The sequence below is a fragment of the Nycticebus coucang genome, chromosome 12 (genome assembly GCF_027406575.1).
Source record: "Nycticebus coucang isolate mNycCou1 chromosome 12, mNycCou1.pri, whole genome shotgun sequence".
Taxonomy (NCBI): Eukaryota; Metazoa; Chordata; class Mammalia; order Primates; family Lorisidae; genus Nycticebus; species Nycticebus coucang.
In genome coordinates this window covers 69,361,082-69,380,957 of record NC_069791.1, presented here as the reverse complement: position 1 = coordinate 69,380,957, position 19,876 = coordinate 69,361,082, and the positions used below count along the sequence as shown (strand labels likewise).

General features: G+C 45.9%; 1 protein-coding gene across 1 annotated transcript in view; it reads right to left on the bottom strand.

Annotated features, from left to right (window-relative positions):
• Positions 1-1,145: 1,145 nt before the first annotated feature.
• Positions 1,146-19,876, bottom strand: part of LOC128561830 (myosin-16-like) — a 61,067-nt gene continuing 42,336 nt past the window's right edge. Inside the window, 13 exon segments of the mRNA XM_053556484.1 lie at positions 1,146-1,186; positions 5,810-6,043; positions 7,485-7,685; positions 8,205-8,372; positions 9,639-9,705; positions 9,707-9,762; positions 10,028-10,231; positions 11,416-11,608; positions 13,525-13,628; positions 13,721-13,857; positions 16,942-17,158; positions 18,220-18,352; positions 19,534-19,730. Of these exon segments, the coding sequence (XP_053412459.1) occupies positions 5,837-6,043; positions 7,485-7,685; positions 8,205-8,372; positions 9,639-9,705; positions 9,707-9,762; positions 10,028-10,231; positions 11,416-11,608; positions 13,525-13,628; positions 13,721-13,857; positions 16,942-17,158; positions 18,220-18,352; positions 19,534-19,730 (1,884 nt within the window). The 3' untranslated portion in view covers positions 1,146-1,186; positions 5,810-5,836.

Genomic DNA, 19,876 nt, shown 5'->3' with positions numbered 1-19,876 from the left:
TCACAAGGGTGTTGTGGCCCTGTGTGAAGGTGGAGAGGACCCACCAAAGAGATTGTATTCCTCCAACACTCAGAACAATGATTTTTGCATACAGCTCTCCAAAGACTAGGAAAGTCAGAAAAGGAACAGGGTTGAGGAATGTTGGAAGGACACAGCAGAAATCTGTCTCATGAGGGAAGGTTGAAGGACCCGGGAATATTCAACCTAGAGAAAAGTTGGACAAACCGTGAGAACTGTCTTCCATTAAGGTGGCTCTGCAGGGCCCTGATCATCAAACCAGCATTAGCATGTGGACACCACCATGGGGGAGGTCTCAGCTTGATTTAAGGAAGAACTTTCTGATAATGTCAGAAGGGACTACATTAGCAGACAGCTTGTTGGCTTTGTCATCCACTCTACACATGTTTACTGTGTGCTCACCTCAGGCCTGGCACTTGGTTACTGAGGATATAGCAGTGAGCAAGACACACAAAATTGCCTGCCCTCACGGAGTTGATTCCCCTGTATCTGAAAATTCTGGGAGACACTAAGGCAGAACATGCAAGGCCCATGGGAGACGTTGGTCTTGGGGTATCCCTGAGGGGTGTCCCATAACTTTCCTTGGCTTTAGGAAAACTAATTTGTCTTCATTTTTCTGATAGACACTTTCAAAGTTTGGAAAGAACCTTACCAAGACTACAAGTTTATGAGTTAGGATATAGGGATATAATTTTTTTATATTGTAACTATAAAAATTGCCTTAAAATTGGGAAGTCTTAAATAAAAATTCTTCATTTAAAAATAAGCTCCAGTTGATTATTTTTTTGTTTCTTTATTTAAGTTGTATTAGGACAAGACATTACAATTATCAACATGAAGAGTTCTTTCTAGAGAACAGGCAGGTCACAGGCATTACATATTCTGTCCTTGACATGAACATGTAGGGACTCAACTAAAACAGATCCATAGTTACTGTCATCCAAAATGCTTGACACAGCCTCAGAGAAGCCACATTAATTTTAATTCCTCTAGTGGCTGTGTATTTACATCCCCAAACTCATTTTCCACCATAGCTGTCTTTATTCTTCAGCACCTGTCTCTTTCTGGTTTATACTTTCTTTTGTATAATAAACATTCTCAGGATAGACTCAGTTTTCCATTTTCATATTTTCTTCCTCAATGGACTGCTGTTGAGATCTGTATCACCCTGGAAGAAAGAAAGAGAGAGAGGAGAGAAAGTCCACGTGGATCAGAGCAGAGAGTTCTGACATCTTTGCTCCCTTCTTGCTAGAAAGCTCCCTGAGATGCCTGGGATATCTCTGCATGGGCTCCCTTCCGAATAACAGGCACCACTGGGTCATACCTAGCTTATTCTGAATGAGGTTGGGAAGTTTTAAAGACACCTTGTTTGGGCCTTGTGTGCCCATTGGAACTGAATTCTGCCCAGGCTGTTGAGAGGGCCAGGGTACAACTCCCTGAGACCCAATTCTTTCTCCAAGCCTACCTATGGCTATCTCTTGAGGGGCCAAGAGGCTTACTTTGCTATTGTGATATAAACATCCTCCCAAGAAAGAAAAGCTGCTTCTCATTACAACCCACAAGTGGTTTTTATAATAAAAATTAGATTGCCTTCTGGATTTTATGAGATACTTATACCCAACAGGGCCCTTTAGCCTCACCCCTGCCTACCCTGCTAGTTCGAGTCCCTCCTCTCTGGAGCACTCTTGCCACATCCTGAGCCCTTCTGCTCTGATCAGGCTGTGCCCTTGGGCAAGTCCCACCTCTGTACTTTTGCAGGTGTTAGACTTTCTGCCTGGAAGTCCCTTCTCTTCTTCTCTGCCTGGTGAAGGATCAGTTTTACTTATTTTTTAAAATTTCTATTAAAACGTTTTATTTTTGATTTTAGTTAATATTGAGACCAATCACTTCTGTAAAAGATTCCAATCATGCACTTGGCTATCATAGTGTCAATTGCTATAAAAATCTCTAAAAACTCCTCAGTTTCTGCACTTTTGCTGTCACGAGCAAGTAACAGAACCATTCATCATGTGGCTCTGCTGTAGACTTTTGTAAGTAAGGTCACACCCCCCATGGAGGTGCTCCATCCAGCCACCTTGGGCTGATCCAATTCCTCCTCTTCTGTCCTCCCATCCCATGAAATGCAAACAGCACATACCAGAATATCAGCATGAGCCTTGCGGTGATTGATGTGTGCATCTACCTCTCCACCAGGTACTCATTCACCTCTATATTCCAGAGAACAGGCCTAGCCCATATTCAGAGCTTGGGCAATATGTGTGGGAATGGACATAAATGCCACTTTAGAAAACGAAACTTTGTGGTTTGTGGAAGTGAAGTTGGGGTTCAGGCTCAGTGCTGATCCATGCACAGTGTGATAAAAACATCTCATGGCCACTAACGGATATGGATAAAAGAGTGAGGATGGATCAGAACATGCAGCCTCAGGGCCTCTGGGTGCTGGAAGCCAGACTGTAGCCTAAAACGTGGAAGTAGAGCCTTGCTGTGACAGAGCAGTTGGACCAGGGCCAATGAAACCAGGGTGGGGATCTGCTTTAGAAGTATCGAATCTTGGAGGGTGAGACTTAGCAGGTAGAAGGAGCGGGACTGCCTCCTGAGTCAGGGGTGCAGGAAGCCTTGTGAGTAAGTCCTGCCTAGGTGAGAGCTCAGGAGGAAGGATTTCTTTGAGGTTTCTGGGCATGAAAGGAGATGGTTACACAGTAATCATACTAGTTTTCTTAACTTCCTAACCTAACCATATTTCAGAGTTAGAGAATTAAGAAAAAGATTCTGTGTCCTATTTTTTTGTTTCCTCCTTAAGCAAATAGTAAGATAAGGTTCAGTGTGAATTCAAAGCTCAATGGGTTATCACTTACATTTATTAATCACTTAAAATTTATTTATTTATTTATTATTTTTTTTGTGTGTGGTTTTTTTTTTGGCTGGGGCTGGGTTTGAACCTGCCACCTCCGGCATATGGGACCGGCGCCCTACTCCTTGAGCCACAGGCCCCGCCCTTAAAATTTATTTATTTACCTATTTATTTTTTGAGACAGAGTCCCACTATGTTGCCCTCGGTAGAGTTCTATGGTGTCACAGCTCATAGAAACCTCAAACTCTTAGGCTTAAGCGATTCTCTTGCCTTAGCCTCCCAAGTAGCTGGGACTACAGGTGCCCACCACAACACCCGGCTGTTTCTTTGTTGTTGTTGTTGTTGTCATCATTGTTGTTTGTCAGGCCCAGGCTGGGTTCAAACCCGTCAACCCCAGTGTATGTAACCAGCCCCCTAGCCACTGAGCTACAGGTGCCAAGCTTGGTTATCACTTTTAGCTAAAACCCAAGTGACCACCATTCTTGAGAGATACAGAATTATCAGTGAGCAGAGTACCTTGCCCTCACCAATAGCTGATTCACCCAGATGTTTGAACACAAGGCCAGAAATAATTCCTGGAATCCATGGAGGATGGTGCTTAGGCTTCACCCTCCATCCCAATGTCCATCCTGCACCAAGTCAGAGATTTTTAGTTGCCCTAGTTAGTCCCGAGCAGAGAGCAACCATATCAGTCTCCATGGTAATTCAAATAGAAGACATCTTTCCTTTCCTTAGCCTGGGGTTTGTATGTGTATGACCATGGGCAAGCCATTAAACTTCTCTGAGCTCATTTTCATCACCTGAAAAGTGGGGATATTTATACCTACCTCATAGGGTAAATAAAATAAAAGCATCTGTCATGTGCTGAGCTCTTGTAAAAACATAAAACCTCCAGCTCCAGCTCTGTGTTCTTGTAAGGGCAGCCTTCTGCTTCTCAAACTCAATCATATGTCTGAGTTGCCTTGAGGGCTTATTAAACCACAGGTGCTGGACCTAACCCCAGAGTTTATGACTCAGTAGATCTGGAGCCAGGCCTAAGAATAGGCATTTTTTGGGAGGGGGCAGACAGAGTTTCACTCAGTCATCCTGGTGTTGAGTGCGTGACATCATAGCTCACAGCAACCTCTCAAACTCTTGGGCTCAAGTGATCTTCTTGTCTCAACCTCCAGAGTAGCTAGGACTACAGGCACCTACCACAACACCCAGCTGGTTTTTCTATTTCTAGTAGAGACAAGGTCTCACTTTGCTCAGGCTGGTCTTGAACCCCTGGGCTCAGAAGATCCACCCACCTTGGCCCCCCAGGCTGCTAGGATTATAGGCATGAGCCATCGAGCTTGGCCAGAATAGGCATTTCTAACAACTTTCCAAGTGACACTAAGGTTACTGGTCCAGGGGACAATGCTTTGGGAACCACTGCACTAGAATAATGTTCTTTCTGTCTCTCCTCACCTTTCCCTTGCTTCTCTCCAGGGGAGGAGGAGAGAGGTTTATCCTGTGTTTGGAGTGAGGAACTAGGAAGGCTGAAGCCCATCTGGTTTCTCCTTTTAGATCTACTTGCAGATTATGAGGTCTGGTTCTTTCTCTGCTCAAGGCAGTGGCTGCTTCACAAGGAGCAGGCCTGAAGTTATTCAGAGCTGCAGGCATCTTTAATTCTGAGGCAAAGTATGAGGATGCCCATCATGGACATACACTAAAGCCTCATCCTCAGGCTAGAACTATAGCACAATAAAACTGGTATTTGGATTCATATATTTGTCCCCAGTATTTTTCCCCTTGATTGTTTCTAAATTAAAAAGAGTAAGAAAGAACTATTTTAAATTGTCCCTCTAAAACCCCACCTAGGCCTGGTGTGGTGGCTCATACCTATAACCCTAGCACTCTGGGAGGCCAAGGCAAGAGGATCACTTGAGCTCAGGAGTTTGAGACCAGCCTGAGAAAGGTTGAGACCCTGTCTACTAAAAATAGAAAATATTGCCTAGGCATTGTGGCGGGCACCTGTAGTCCTAGCTACTCAGGAGGCTGAGGCAGGAGGATTGCTTGATCTAAGGAGTTTGAGATTGCTGTAAGCTAGGCTGACACCATGGCATTCTAGGCTGGGCAACAGAGTGAGACTTTGTCAAAAAATAAATAAAATAAAATAAACCCCACATGCATTCAGTGCTCAAGAAATGGTAGCTTTGATGATAATGATTATTTCCTTGGTATTAGAAACCTGAATTTAACCAGTTGATGAGATCCCCAGTGAAGAATGATATTGAGTGGCTCGGCGCCCGTAGCTCAGTGGTTAGGGTGCCGGCCATATACACTGGGGCTGGTAGGTTCAAACCTGGCCTAGGCCTGCTAAACAACAATGACAACTACAACAAAAAATTAAGCAGGCATTGTGGCAGACGCCTGTAGTCCCAGCTACTTAGGAGGCTGAGACAAGAGAATCACTTAAGCCCAAGAGTTTGAAGTTGCTGTGGGCTGTGACACCACGGCACTCTACCAGGGGCAACATAGTGAGAGTCTGTCTCAAAAAAAAAAAAAAGAATGATATTGTGCAGGATGTGAAGGGTGAATACACATCGCCATAAACTTGTAGATGTCCCCATGGATCTCCAGTGAAAACGTGTGTACTAAGTACCTATGTCCAGGTCCAGTGTCAAGTGGCATCACATAAGGAAACTGCCTTCCACCCAGATGGGTGATGTCAGAACTACGTGTACCTGTGCTGCAGGTGGATGTCACCCTACTCAAGGGCTGGTAGAGTCCAGAGAGGGAGAGTTGCAGCTGAAGAGGTCTGTGTAGGGAGGGAGCTGTGGGGTTTCTATTGCGTGAGATCAGGTGTGACAAAGACTAGAAGTTGGGGAGCATGGGGTACCACGCGGGGGAATGTACTACCACTGCTAGAAGCAAAGCAGGTGCAGGGAAAGTGAATTTCTGGCAGTCCATACCCACCTGCTGTGACCTAAGGGGCGGAAGGCCTTATTCCTCAGAGCGTGTTTTGGAGGAGCCTGTCTTAGACAGGCTGACCTGGATGATCTCCACAGAGGTGATGCCCTTGCCAGCCACACGGTTTCTGGTGCGCAGCTTGTTCAGGGCAGTCTCCGCCATGCTGGCCTGCAACTCAGCATCATCCAGCTCGTGCACCGTCTTCCTGTATTGAGCCAAGGTCTGGTTGGCTTGCTCCTCCTATAACAACGACACAGAGGAAAACAGGGCATAAGCCTGGCTATTTCTGGCCAAGTGTGCAGTTTTATCAGTTCTTAGAGGACTCTTACCTCTAAGAGTCCATTGTTCTATAAGGCTTCCTGAAAACAACCATCCTGGGTAGGCAGGGACATGCTCTAGCTCACCAAGGACAACCACCTCCAGCACTCTTGGCTGATTCTTTTTTTTTTTTTGCAGTTTTTGGCCAGGACTGGGTTTGAACCCACCATCTCCAGCATATCGGGCGGCGCCCTACTCCTTTGAGCCACGGGCGCCGCCCTTGGCTGATTCTTTTTGGCCTTGACATCCATATTTCTAAGTAGCAGTGTGCTTCTCTTTCTGTTTCTGTAATTTGTGGTTTTGGGCATTACCTATTGGTGCTCCACTATAGAAGATGAAGATTTAGCCCTTTTCCCAGCTGCTGACATACACTTCCTGTCCCCTGGTCTTCCCAGTAGAGTTGGAGTCATTTTGGTTAGAACAATATTTTTTTGGTTAAAATCATATCTCCGGTCAGCTGGACTTCATTGAGCCTTTTGGGAAGAGTGTTGAGTATGTGAGTGGCTGATGGATTCACTGTAGTGGCCCCAGAACCAGCAGCAAATGATGGCAGAGTCACCATCTATGTCCTTGTGGGGGAGTGTATAGGACATGCGGAGAGGGTTGAGATTTGAAACCGCTGTTTGCTGACCATTTGGCTTTGACTGACTTTTACTAATGCAACATAGATATTCTACTCTGGGACTGTTTTTTCACCTGGAAAAAGGAATAAGAATATCAGCCTTCCTGCCTCAGCAGCAGGAGGATAAAATAAGGGAGGGAGAGGTTGTCCTTGCCAGAGGTCACAAGGGTCAACATAAGCAGGACAGAGGCAGCAGAACTTTCTGGGGTTGAGGTCACAGCTGCAGTCATTCCATTAGTTAACCTGGCATTCATGGAGGATATACATATTTTTTGAGATAGGGTCTCTGTTGCTCCAGGTAGAGTATGGTGGCATGATCATACCTTAATTCACCCTTCAACTACTGGGCTCTAGAGATCCTCCTGCACTGGGCTCCCAAGTAGCTGTGACTACAGGCCTACACAACTAATTTTTCTATTTTTTTCTAGAGATGGGGGTCTCACTTTTGAGCCTTGAACTCCTGAACTCCAGTGATCCTACTGCCTTGGCCTCCCAGAGGGCTTGGATTCCAGGCATGAGATACCATGGCGCATGGGGAATATTTTTAGTTTCTACATGTTATCTCCGATATGTAATGTCTGGTCCCCTTCCCACACAATACTGAGGACACAGAGCCATGGACATGAGCATCACAGAGCCATCTTGGGACCAATAGTTGCTTCTTTCCCTCTGGTTAATTCTAATCAAGGCTGATGACCTGGGCTGGGAAGTGAGAATCAGGGAAGTGTGTTGAGCACCCACCGCCTCCTCCATCTGCCACTTGTAGATCTTCAGCTTGTTCTGCAGCTTCTCCACCAGCTCCTGCATGTGCTGGTTGGTCTTGTGGTCCTCCTCCGTCTGGAAGACCAGCTCTTTGACGCGGCGCTCATTCTTATGCAGCGTCTTCACCGACTCTGCCTGCTGTTTCTGCTCCCCATCCAGTTCTGTTTCTAGTTCCTTGATCTGAGGGAGGAAGAGAGGAATGTAGTTGAGGGGACACATGTTTTTGAACTTCAGAGCTCTGTGGCCTTAGACACAGCCATTGTGGCTGCAGTGTCCATTGCCTGCCTAGAGGTGAGGGCTCAAGCCCTGGACAGGGAAGCTGGGAAAGCTTTTCCTTTTATGGGCCATGCTGTGGTCATCAGACAGTCACCTTCTCCTGAGCCTCAAGTTCCCTTCTTTGGGAAATGGACGAGTCACAGGTCAGACAAGGTGACTGAACCTTCTGGGCCCTTCCAGCACTGATATTTCACAGGGTAAAGACTAATGTTTGTTTTATTTAAATGAGTAATAGATGAAGAATATTGGGCACTGCTCTGTGTGGAGGCTATGGACATTCTGGGGAGACAGATGACGGGGAGAGAGGTGGAGGAGAGGAGAATTTTGTATAAATAAACTAGAGCTGTGCATCACCCGGTTCCTCATCAAATACAGGGTATGTTTTTGGTTCCCCTGTGCTGGCCGACTGGACACTGCCCTCACCCTGGCCTCCAACTTCATGATTGTGCGCTTCCCTCCTTTCAGGGCCAGCTGCTCAGCCTCCTCCATCTTGGCCTGCAGGTCTTTGATGGTGACCTCATAGTTCTTGATCTTCTCTAGGTGCATGCAGTGGTCCTGTTCTTGCCGGAGTTCTTCTGCCATGCGGGCAGCCTATGGGCATGGAGAGAGGGAGCTGGAACCAGGTGCTGCCCAGACTCATAGCGCCTTTGAGAGATGAGAGACCTTGTCTTCCAGTCTCTGGAAATCAAGTGGTTGACAAGAGGAACCTCACCAATAAACTGCTGGACTTGGTGGAGGGGGTGCCCCATGCTCCTGTGTGCCCTGAATGGGAAGGGGGAGGCTCATGTACCCCAACCAGGCCTCCCAACCCCACAGTCCCCAGGAAGCTAGAGGCACTCAAGCCAAGCCCTTTGCTGCCACCCCTATGAAGAACATGGGATGGAGGGTGGGAATAGCACAGCATCTGGAGCTAGAAGACCTAGGAGAGCATCCAGATCTGAGTGACCTTCAGCAAGTTGCCTATGGGGAACTGTGTCCCCTCATTCTTGCATTTGTTTTACAAATATTCGTGGAAGGTCTACTGTTTACCAGGCATGGGTTTATGCCCTTGGGAGGTAGCACCAAGGGAGACCAACTATGTTCCTGAACTGAAATTTCAATCAAGTGGGAAGAGCCTGACAATAAAATCTGTATTACCACATCTTCAAAGTGGGGATAAACAGAACCTACCCCTCCAGGTTGGTATGAGTACCCAAAAGGATACTGGGTGAAAACACATGGTGAAACATTTGCTGACATCCATCTCTGAGCCCCAGGGCATGTGTCCATCTTCATTTTCCTAGTAACTTCCCTCGAGACTTTTAATGCTGCCTACTAAAAATCCTGACAGATGAGCCCACTTCCATGGACCCTTTGATCTGAGTCCCCTGGCTTCATACTCTGACCCTTCACATGATTATGGTGCAACTTGTAATTATTCCCTACTTTTTTTTTTTATTGAGACAAGGTCTCACTTTGTCACCCTCAGTAGAGTGCCATGGCATCACATGTCACAGCAACCTCAAACTCTTGGGCTCAAGTGATTCTCTTGCCTCAGCCTCCCTAGTAGCTGGACTACAGGCACCCACCACAATACCCAGGTATTTTTTTTTTTTAATTTAGCAGGCCCGGGGCAGGTTCAAACCCACCAGTCCCAGAGCATGTGGCTAGTGCCCTAACCACTGAGCTCGGGACACCCAGCCAATTATTCCCTACTTTAGTTGTGTCTGGATTTTTAGAAAAGCCCTGGGCTCCTCTAGGACAGGGCCATATCCCTGCTGGCAGGGCACTATGAGCAAGTCCACAGTGACCTGTGAAGGGAGTGGGGCCTTTTTGCTCAGGCCCCGCCTGCCAGCAGCAGGTGGCACATGCACTTACATTGGTCATGGCCTTCTTGGCCCTCTCATCGGCTGAGTGGAACTCACTAATGAGCTCCTCATGCTCGTGAGATGCGCTGGACATCCGACTCCAGCTTGCGCTTGACCAGAAGGAGACTTTGGTTCTGGAGGAGGAAATGAAGACACTGCCATGAGCCAGGAGTCTGCATGGGCTTCCTGTGTTCAGGAAAGAAAACGACCCTCTCCCCAACATGCTTGCCAGTCTCTCCAACAGAAAATGACCCTCAGCCCTCTGTATGGGGTGAGGGTCTCTCCCGTGGACTCCTCTCTGTCTGGGTTTTAGAGCAGAATTCACATCATGAGTAGCCCCAGGAACAATACCTCTGAGTGTGAGTCTGAGTGGCACTGACCCGGGAGCCACTGTCCTACCTGGATGCTGACCTCATTGTGCCTCTCAGTGATCTCCACCACCTCCTGCTCCAGCAGCTTGCGGTAGCGCTCACTGTCCTCCAGGGCCGAGCGCACCTCCTCCAGCTCTGTCTGCAACAAACTCAGGCGCCGCTCCTGCAGGTTGTACTGCTCCCGCAGCTCCTCATGCTGCCGGGCATCCTCATCCATCTGCACCTGCAGGTCCTGGAGGGCAACAGGACCCAGCCTGAGCCAAGCTGGGCTGGTCAGGCCTGAGGACACCCTCTCCTTTATGGACAGGGCTTAGCGGGAAGCTGAGGCAGGAATGGAGGCCACACAGAGAAAGAGAGTGAGGCATAGATCTGCCTGTGGGGAGTTCACAGCAAGGGTGAGGCCCAGCTAGGCCAGGACCCCAGACATGTCTAACAAAAGGTCAAGCCTTTCCAGATGGTGGCTCTCCTGGTGCTCCCGGCCTTTTCAAGTAGGCCTTCCCTGATGACCTTTGACAATTACACTCCCACTGGCCAATCCTTAGCTTCCTACTTTTGCTCTCTTATTTCTCCATAGCACTTATCATTTTTGATATTACAGGTTTATTTATTTGTTGCTTATTTTCTACCCATCAGGATGTTTCTGTCCTGTCCACTTTTGTATCTTTAGCACCTGCCTGGATAGGACAGGTCCCCAGTGAACAAGTATGGAATGTATAGGTGCAATGTGTGTGTGCTTTAAAAATCAGCCGGATGATGGAAGGGGATAAAGGGGACTTGTGTTTAATTTTTAAGGCAAGTAGTGGGTATATGAGTGTTTGTGTTCTATATTTTTCTATGTCAAAAATAGCTTATAATAAGAAGATGATTTATTTTTGAAACGTAGTCTCAATCTATTGTCTAAGTTAGAGTGCCATGGAGTCATAGCTCACAGCAACCTCAAACACCTGGGCTCAAGCAATCCTCTGACCTTAGCCTCCTGAGCAGCTAGGACTTCAGGCACCTGCCACAATGCCCTGCTATTTTTGCTATTTTAGTAGAGACTGGGTCTCACTCTTGCTCAGGCTGGTCTCAAATTCCTGAGCTCAAGTAATCCATGCACCTTAGCCTGCCACAGTGTTAAAGGCATGAGCCACTGGCCCAAAAAATTATTTTAAAAATTAAAGCAGGCCCAACCTTATGTTTCTATCCTTTCTTCTATCTTTCCAGTTGTCTCAGGTATGGACTTTGGTGGTTGGAGCTCCCTGTTTATAGAGTCCCCAAGTCTCCTTCTCCGTAGAATGCCAGCCACCCTACATTTTCACTCTAATGCCTTTATCTTTGCTGAAGACATGTGCAAAGTGAGCTCCCCATAAGCCTGCAGGCTTGCCTGATGATAGCTTGCTTTGTGATTAGTTTCTCCTCTTCCCAGATCACTACCTTGATTTGCTGTTGCACCCTTTTCAGTGTCTTCACAAGTTCACTGTTATTCTTGTTGGCATGGTCCAGCTGGATTTCCATCTCATTTAGATCTGTCTCCATCTTCTTCTTGAGACGTAGTGCCTCTGCCTGGCCCTTGGCCTCTGCCTCCAAGCTGGCCTGCAATGACTCGATTGCCCGCTGGTGGTTCTTCCTATAAGGCCAAGCAGAGGAGACTTTGGTATACTGGGCCTGCTGTTCAGTCTGCCCTAAACATTCCTAGATAAGAGGTATGGTCTCTTAGTATTAGTGCAGGGGATATAACCATCATGTTATAAAATTCAATGCTTAAGTGGGAGAGTCTCATGCTTAGAAGAAAGAAAAGGAAGGTCATATTTACTGAATGTTTACCACATGTCTTATGTAATTTCAATTCACTTAACATGCAAATCAGCTCTGGGAGGAAACTGAGGCTCTGAGATGCTGAAAATATGCCAAAGCCCACCCATTTGGCCTACAGTAGAGTCATAATTCAAATCCAGATGCTCAAGTTCCAGGTTTTTCCATTACAGAGTATGAGCTTAAGTCATACAAGTCAGTTTATCTCTCTCTTCAAAACAACAGTCATTAATTGGTTGCATTTAATATATAATAACTATATTATAATCAAGACAATGGTCGGCATGTAAAGATCCTCTCACACTTTTCAGAATTCTGTACCCCCATATCATGTTCCTCTCAGCTCCACCCCTGAATACCTACCACATGCAGGCACATTGCTGGATTTGCAGCTCCTTGAAATGTGTTCAATTTCTATTATTCCCCAGACGATATTATTCCCCAAAGTGAATAAAATAGTGATTCACTTTGACTTAGGGAATACATATAAGCAGAAACTACAAAACGTTATTGGAAACAATTAAAGACAATTTAAATAAATAGAAATACATATATAAATAAATACATTCATGGATTAGAAGTCTTAATATTGTTAAAGTGGCAATAATCCCCAGATTGATCTACAGATTAAACATAATCCCTACTAAAATTTCAGCTAATTCTTTATAGAAATTCACAGACTGATCCTAAAATTTATGTGTCAATGCTAGGAACCCAGAATGACCAAGGCAGTCTTGAAAAATTAAAAAGTTGTAGGACTCATACTTTCTAATTTCAAGGCTTATCACAAAGCTACAGTAATAGAGACTGTCCTGGCATAAAGATAGAAATATATATTAATAGAAATATATTAATATAATAATATATATTAATGAAATAGAATTGAGAATCAAGAAGTAAACTCTCACATTTACGATGAATTTATTTTCAATAAGGATACCATGACCCTTCAATGGGGAGAAAAGCATTTTCAAAAAGTAGTGATAGGACAACAACACTTGATCTTATCCAAAGGGCCGAGAAACAACGTTCTAGGACAACTGAATATCCACATGCAAAGAAAGTTAAGTTGGACCCTTACCTCACACTGTATGTAAAAATTAACTCAAAGTGAATCAAAGACCTACGTGTAAGAGCTAGAATTATAAAAATCTTAGAAGGAAGTATAAATGTAAGTTTTTGTGACTGGAATAGTGTAATAGGTCTTTAGTTATAACAAGCACAAACAAGTAAAGAAAAAAGACAAATTATACTTTTTCAAAATGAAAAACTTCTGAGTTTCAAAGGACACCTTTAAGAAAGTGAAAGACAACTCACAGAACAGAAGAAGGTATTTGCAAATCATTTATAATAAGGGTGTAGTATCCAGAATATGTGAAGAACTCTCACAACTCAACTATAAAGAAGAGAACCCAATTTTTAAAATGGACAACGGATCGCTATTTCTCCAAAGAAGACAAACAAATGGCCAGTAGTCCCCTAAAAGATTTTAGGCATCATTAGCCATCATGGCTAAAATACTATATACTTAAATGTTTGTAAAGCAGAAAGCACCTCATCAGTGTAAGGTACTACCATTATTTCCATTTAATAGATGAGAAAACTGAGGTTCCGAGAGGTTGTGTGAATTGCCCAAGGTCATGTGACTAGTAAGTGGCAGACAGTTGGGTTTCTAGGCTCTGAACCATCATACTGCCTAAAAGTCAGCCTCTCAATCCATTAGCTCCATGCCTCATAGCTTCAAATTCCTCTTCTTTCTCATGGATTCTCCAGTCGATGTCAGCTTTGACCTGAGCCAGTTCCAACTGAATTCGGATCCCCTTGCTCTCTTCAACCTACCAAGAATGTAAACATCAGTCTTTCTGGCCAAGAACGTGTACAGTCCCTGGACAAGGATCCAGGCCACAAGTGACAGCCACATGGTTACCTCCAGAGAAGATTCAGCTTCTTCCAAGGCCACCTGGAGTTCTTCCTTTTCAATCTCTAGTTTTTTCTTCAACTTCTGCAGCTCATACACACTTCATCCTCCCTCTCCTGGCTGATCAATGAGATCCTTGATCTCCTCTGAGATAGGAATATGCATGTTAATAAGCCACATGAGGATGCTAGCATTCCAAGGTCACGGCCTGTGGCTTCGTCATTCCTCATGGAGGTAAGAAGCAGGCCCTCTTAGTCTCATTCTATAAAAGGGGAAGCATTATACTCCACAGGTAGACTCAGGGAATTCCAGGGCCAGAACATTGGAGAATATTGGATTCAAGCTCTTACAAGTTCCAGATGGCTTTTGGAGGGAGTAGAGGGCATCAGCTAGGTCTCGGTTACTGTTGTCAGTGCTGGCATTACTGGCACACTCATGGCTCACATATCCCCCAGCACCTGTGCCTGGATGTGGTGGCTGTTTTAGCCATTCTTCTTATGGCTCCTACTAGGCTGGGGCTACTTCACAAGGTTTGCTCCCACCTGGGCTTTACCTGCCAGGTGAGATATATTTTCCTCTGCTCGTAATCCTTTGGTTATCTGGGAGTTTTCTTATTTGCACTGGAGCTGGGGGTACCCAGGCCCTTTGGCACTGACCTTCACCAGTGCATGATCATTGCCCCCTCCTGTTTTCCTTCCTCTCCTAGACGTGGAAACCTTTACTTTGTTCAGATGTTCTTCCCCAATTTTTAACTTGTGTATTTATTTACTTTACGCTCAATTCTTTCGCTTTTGAAATTAAGAAACAAAGCCCTCACAACTCAAAGGCTTGGTTCTCAGGAGTGTCTCCTCTAAGCAGACAACTCCCTTGGGAGAGACTCAGAGGACCTGGGGCAGATTTGGGGACCACTGGGCTATCTGCTTCAATACTCTGGAACATTGGTACAATCCTAGGGAGGAGGCAGGGTGGGGTAACCCAGAACTGAATGAGAAAACCCTGTCTGACCTCAGATTTCATTTCTGTTGCTTAGCAGAATGGAGGCCCCAAAGCAGTTTTTTAAAATAAAAACAGTGACATCTCTTGCACAACTACTTGTGGTTAAAAATGTGTGCCTACCTGCCCACCAACCCAGGAATGGATTAACAAGCTGTGGTATATGTACACCATGGAATACTATTCAGCCCTTTCAAAAAATGGAGACTTTACAGCCTTTGTATTAACCTGGATGGAAGTGGAACACATTATTCTTAGTAAAGCATCACAAGAATGGAGAAACATGAATCCTATGTACTGAATTTTGATATGAGGACAATTAATGACAATTAAGGACATGGTGGGGGTGGGGAAAGGGGAGAGGAGAGAGAGAAAGAAGGAGGGAGGTGGGGTCTTGATGTGTGCCACACCTTTTGGGGGCAAGACATGATTGTAAGAGGGACTTTACCTAACAAATGCAATCAGTGTAACCTGGTTTCCTGTACCTTCAATGAATCCCCAACAACTAAAAAAAAAAGAAGAAGAAATGTGTGCCTACCACAGAAACAAATAATGCAGTCAAATCTATGTATGGCAAAATTATCTTCAAGAGATAGTAATGCTTTTAAGCAATATCCAACAGAATGAAATTCCATCCTGAGAGTACAATATTTAAGAAACATATAGGCTAGGTGCAGTGGCTCACACCTATAGTCACAGCACTTGGGAGGACGAGGTGGGTGGATCACCTGAGCTCAGGAGTTCAAGACCAGCCTGAGCAGTAGCAAGACCCTGTCTCTAAAAAATAGCCGGGCATTGTGGTGTACCTATAGTCCCAGCTACTCGGGAGGCTGAGACAAGAGAATCACTTGAGCCAAGAGTTTAAGGTTGCTGTGAGCTGTGATGCTACTGCACTCTACCGAGGGTGACAAAATAAAATTCTGTCCTCCCCCCCCGAAAAAAGAAATATACAGATGACACCTGACTTACAATAGTTTAATTTCAGATTTTTAAGCTTCACAATGGTGTAAAACGCCATATGCATTTAGTAGAAAATGAACTTTGGGTATCCATACAACCATTTTGTTTTTCACTTTCAGCCTAGTATTCAGTAAATTACATTATGTGTGTGTGTGTGTGTGTGTTAAATTGAGACAGAGTCTTATTTTGTCATCCTCGGGTAGAGTACCATGGCATTATAGCTCAAAGCAACCTCAAACTCTTGGGCTCAAGTGATTCTCTTGACTCAGCCTCCCAAGTAGTTGGGACTACAGGTGCCTGCCACAATGCTTGACTATTTTTTTTTGTTTTAGCAGGCCTGGCAGGTTTGAACCCACCAGCCCTGGTGCATGTGGCCAGTGCCCTAACCACTGAGCTATGGGTGCCCAGCCAAATTACACAAGATACTAAACACTATATTATAAAATGGGCTTTGTGTTAGATGATTTTGCCTAATAGGCTAGTGTAAGTGTTCAGAGCGTGTTTTAAGGTAGGCCGGGCTAAACTATGATGTTTGGTGGGTTGGGTGTATTAAATACATTTTTGACTTACGATATTTTCTTTCTTTCTTTTTTTTTTGTAGCATCAGAGTGTCACTTTATCACCCTCGGTAGAGTGCTGTGGCATCACAGCTCACAGCAACCTCCAACTCCTGGGCTTAAGCAATTCTCTTGCCTCAGCCTCCCGAGTAGCTGGGACTATAGGCACCCGCCACCACGCCCGGCTATTTTTTTGTTGCAGTTTGGCCGGGGCCAGGTTTGAACCCGCCACCCTCGGTATATAGGGCCGGCGCCCTACTCACTGAGCCCACAGGCGCCGCCCAACTTATGATATTTTCAACTTAAGAGGAGTTGATCAGGATGTAACCTCACTGTAAGTCAAGGAGCATCTTGTGTAGGTATATTGTTTACATATGCTGCCTGTAACAGCTCAGGCAGCAAAATATTTTGAGCCCTTATTTGTGCCAGCGCTTTACTGAATGAAGATGTCACCCATTTTATCTTATTCATCATCATGACAACCTCACTAGGAAAGTAGAATTATTTCCTTATTTTACAGATGAGGAAACAGGCAGAGAAGACTTAACTAACTTACGTAAAGTTACATTGCTGGGCATCTAAGTGCTTCTGGAAAGTGCTGGCTAGAGAGTCAGCAAACAATTATTGAGTGCCTACTGTGTGCAGGTGCTCAGGAGGCAGGGACTTGAGCTGTGCCCCCATCCCTGCAGGCCCATTCCACCTGCCTGCCCTCACACTCACCCTGCAGGGTCTTGTTCTCCTTCCTCGTCGATTCAAGGTGCTCCAGTACCTCCTCATAGGCTGTCTTGATCTTGAAGCTCTCTGTCATATACATGCGGCGCTCCTTCTGTGAGCTGTCCACTTCCACCTGCAGCTCCTCACACTTCTGCTGCCACTCGGCTAGCATCTTGTCAAAGACACGCTACTTCTTGTCTAGGGCAGCGGCAGCAGCATTGGCCTGGGGCAAGGTGGACATGATCTCTGGAAGTCCAACTTCTCCACTCCTTTCCCCTCCTTTGCCAGTCACCAACCTCCCTTCCATACCTTTCCCCAGTAACCCTCAGGAACACAGTCTTGTTGGGAATTAGAATATAATTCAAACTTAAAGCATAAGCACAGAGCAGAGTCTGCAAAGAGCCTATTCCAGTTCTCAAACTTCTGATGTGTGACCTCATACACTCCTCCCTATTTTCCCAGGCTAGAATATTCTTGACTATAAAGTGAGGAGTTTGGTCCATGGCAGCCTTCCCAGATATATGGTGTCTGACCTGACTCCCTATATTTCTCTGTGGCATAATGCTATAAGTAGCACATCATTGTCCAACTCAAAACTGATTATTAGACTTCTTTTTTCATAGACCTTTGATTTTTCTCATCACTTCCCAACAACTGTGTATTTGAAATCAAGCTATGTTAGATTTTGTAAAGTTTTTGATTAATTTCTCAATATGAGGGGGGACCAAAACCTTTTTGGAGGTTCAGGGCCTTTTTCCAGAAGTCTCTTACATGGACGTGACCTCCTGCCTAGGTGACCCCTTGATGCAGTCACGTTCTTAGATTCCACGGCCTGTGGCCCCTTGTAGCCCCCAAGAATCATGGTTCTTGACCAGGGAATTGTATGCCAAGGGAAATCATATTTGATTTGGCTAGAGAGTGGCAAATGAGTTTGAACCAGGGATGTATGTAAACAGGAATATTCAGCCACACAAAGCGTGTGGGACATGGTTTGTATAAAAAAGAGAGAAACAGGGAAGACACATTGCACAACTTCCTGGGAACAAATTTGCATTTCTCATGGACTATGTAAATAGCGGCTTGTTGAGTGTTAAGATCTCAGAAGTGTTTACAAACATGCTCAGGCTGGTGTCCAGTGTGCTCCTGAAGATTAACTCTGTGCTCCACCCTTTCAGGCCACCAGTTTCTTCCTGATGACCCTAGATGTGTGACATTCTCCCACTAGCTCTGCTATGGGCTCTCTGCCCAGCAAATAGGCTGCTTTTGAGCATTTGACCCTCTGACCTTCTCCAAGTCGATGGTGAGGTCTTCAACTTCTGCTTGGAGCCTCTGTTTATTTTTCTCAAGGGAGGCAGCCCGGGCCTGGGCAGCTTCAGCTGCCTCCTCTGCTTCCTGGAGCCTAGCGGCCAACTTCCTCCTGTAGAGCGGGTCCAGAGGGGCCATTAGAGAAACGTAGGAGCCCCACCGCCCTTGTCAGAGGGTAGGGAGTGTGGCACTAAGCTCTGGTGTCAGTGCTGGAAAAGGTGCAGAATGTTTAGGAGAGGGCCACACCTTTGTCTGTCCTCTCATTCATTCAACAAATACTTCTTATTTCTACTTTGTGCCAAGTATTCCAGGTGTTAGCGACACAGCAGTGAAGAGAACTGACTAAGATACCTGCCCTCGTGTAATGTTCGTTCAGGAATGGGGGAGGCAGACAGTACGTGCATATAGAACCTCATAAATGCTGCAAAGAGGAAAATCAGAGAAGGCGGGTGAGCAGTGCAGGTGGGAGGGGGTGACTGCAATTTCACCTGAGGGCTCAGGGACTCTCTGAGAAGGAGATCCAGGATTAAAGGCCCTGGGGAAAGGAGGGTGGGTGTCTGTGGGTGTCAGGAAGAGAGTTTCAGGCAGAGTTGAGGTTAGGGATTGAGATTTAGGTTTAGCCCAGGAAGAAGAGCCTTGGGGTGTGAGCAGGCAGCTTCTAACCTCAGTAGAACAAGGTCAGAGGGCAGGAGGTGGAGGTTACAGGAAGGCAGATTTAGACTCAGTGTAAGAAAGAGCTTTAGATGAAAGTGTTGCATCAGCTGGAAGTCACTATGTCTTCCTATCATATCACCAGGAATTCCAGTAAATAGAAAGGACCAATGAGAAGGCTGAGGCTCAACCACAGAACTTCTCTGTCGGCTTCTATAGTTTTTGAAAGAGGAAGAAAGCTCAAAGGATGAGGACATTTGCTGCAGTGCTGGTGAACTGGCGTCCCAGAGACTTTTGTCAGCATCTCCCTGGGTCCACTGATCAAGGCAGGATCAAACGAAATGAGCTAGATGCCTCATTTCAGCAGAGGCCTTTTGAGCACATCAGAGTCAGAGAAGTCCTGCCTAGAACTGAGCCCTAGCTCCTGATGTCCCTGCAGGAAACCTGAGTGTAGGTAGGCAGTGCTTAAATGTGGGACTCTGAAGTTGGTGGTATGTGCAGAAAATTTTCTGCTACGGGCACCAAGTGGGCCACTTTGTCCAGAAACCAGTGCTTATCTTACAGAAGCCCATGAAACTCCTTCCTTTGGTCCTGGTCACGGCCTCAGCAGTGCTCACCGCCCAGCCTGAGGGGGACGCTCACTTGGTCTCCTCCAGCTCCTCAGTCCTCTGGATGGCATCAGTCTCATACTCGGTCCTCCAGCTGGTCACTTCAGTGTTGAGCTTGGAAACAAGGCGCTGCAGCTCTGACTTGCCGCCCTGCTCCTCCTCTAGCTGCTCCTTCAGCAGGTCCAGGTCGTGCTTGGTGTTGGCCAGGCTCACCACAGCTGCACTGCGAGACTGTGGGGACCAGCCAGTCAGTGGCCCTCAGGGCTTTCTACAGCCCTGGGCCATCGCTTAGATATACGTAACATTGGTGCAACAGTGACAGCAGGTGACAAAGGGAAAAGACATGATTCTACAATCCAAAGCATCAGGGTTTCCTT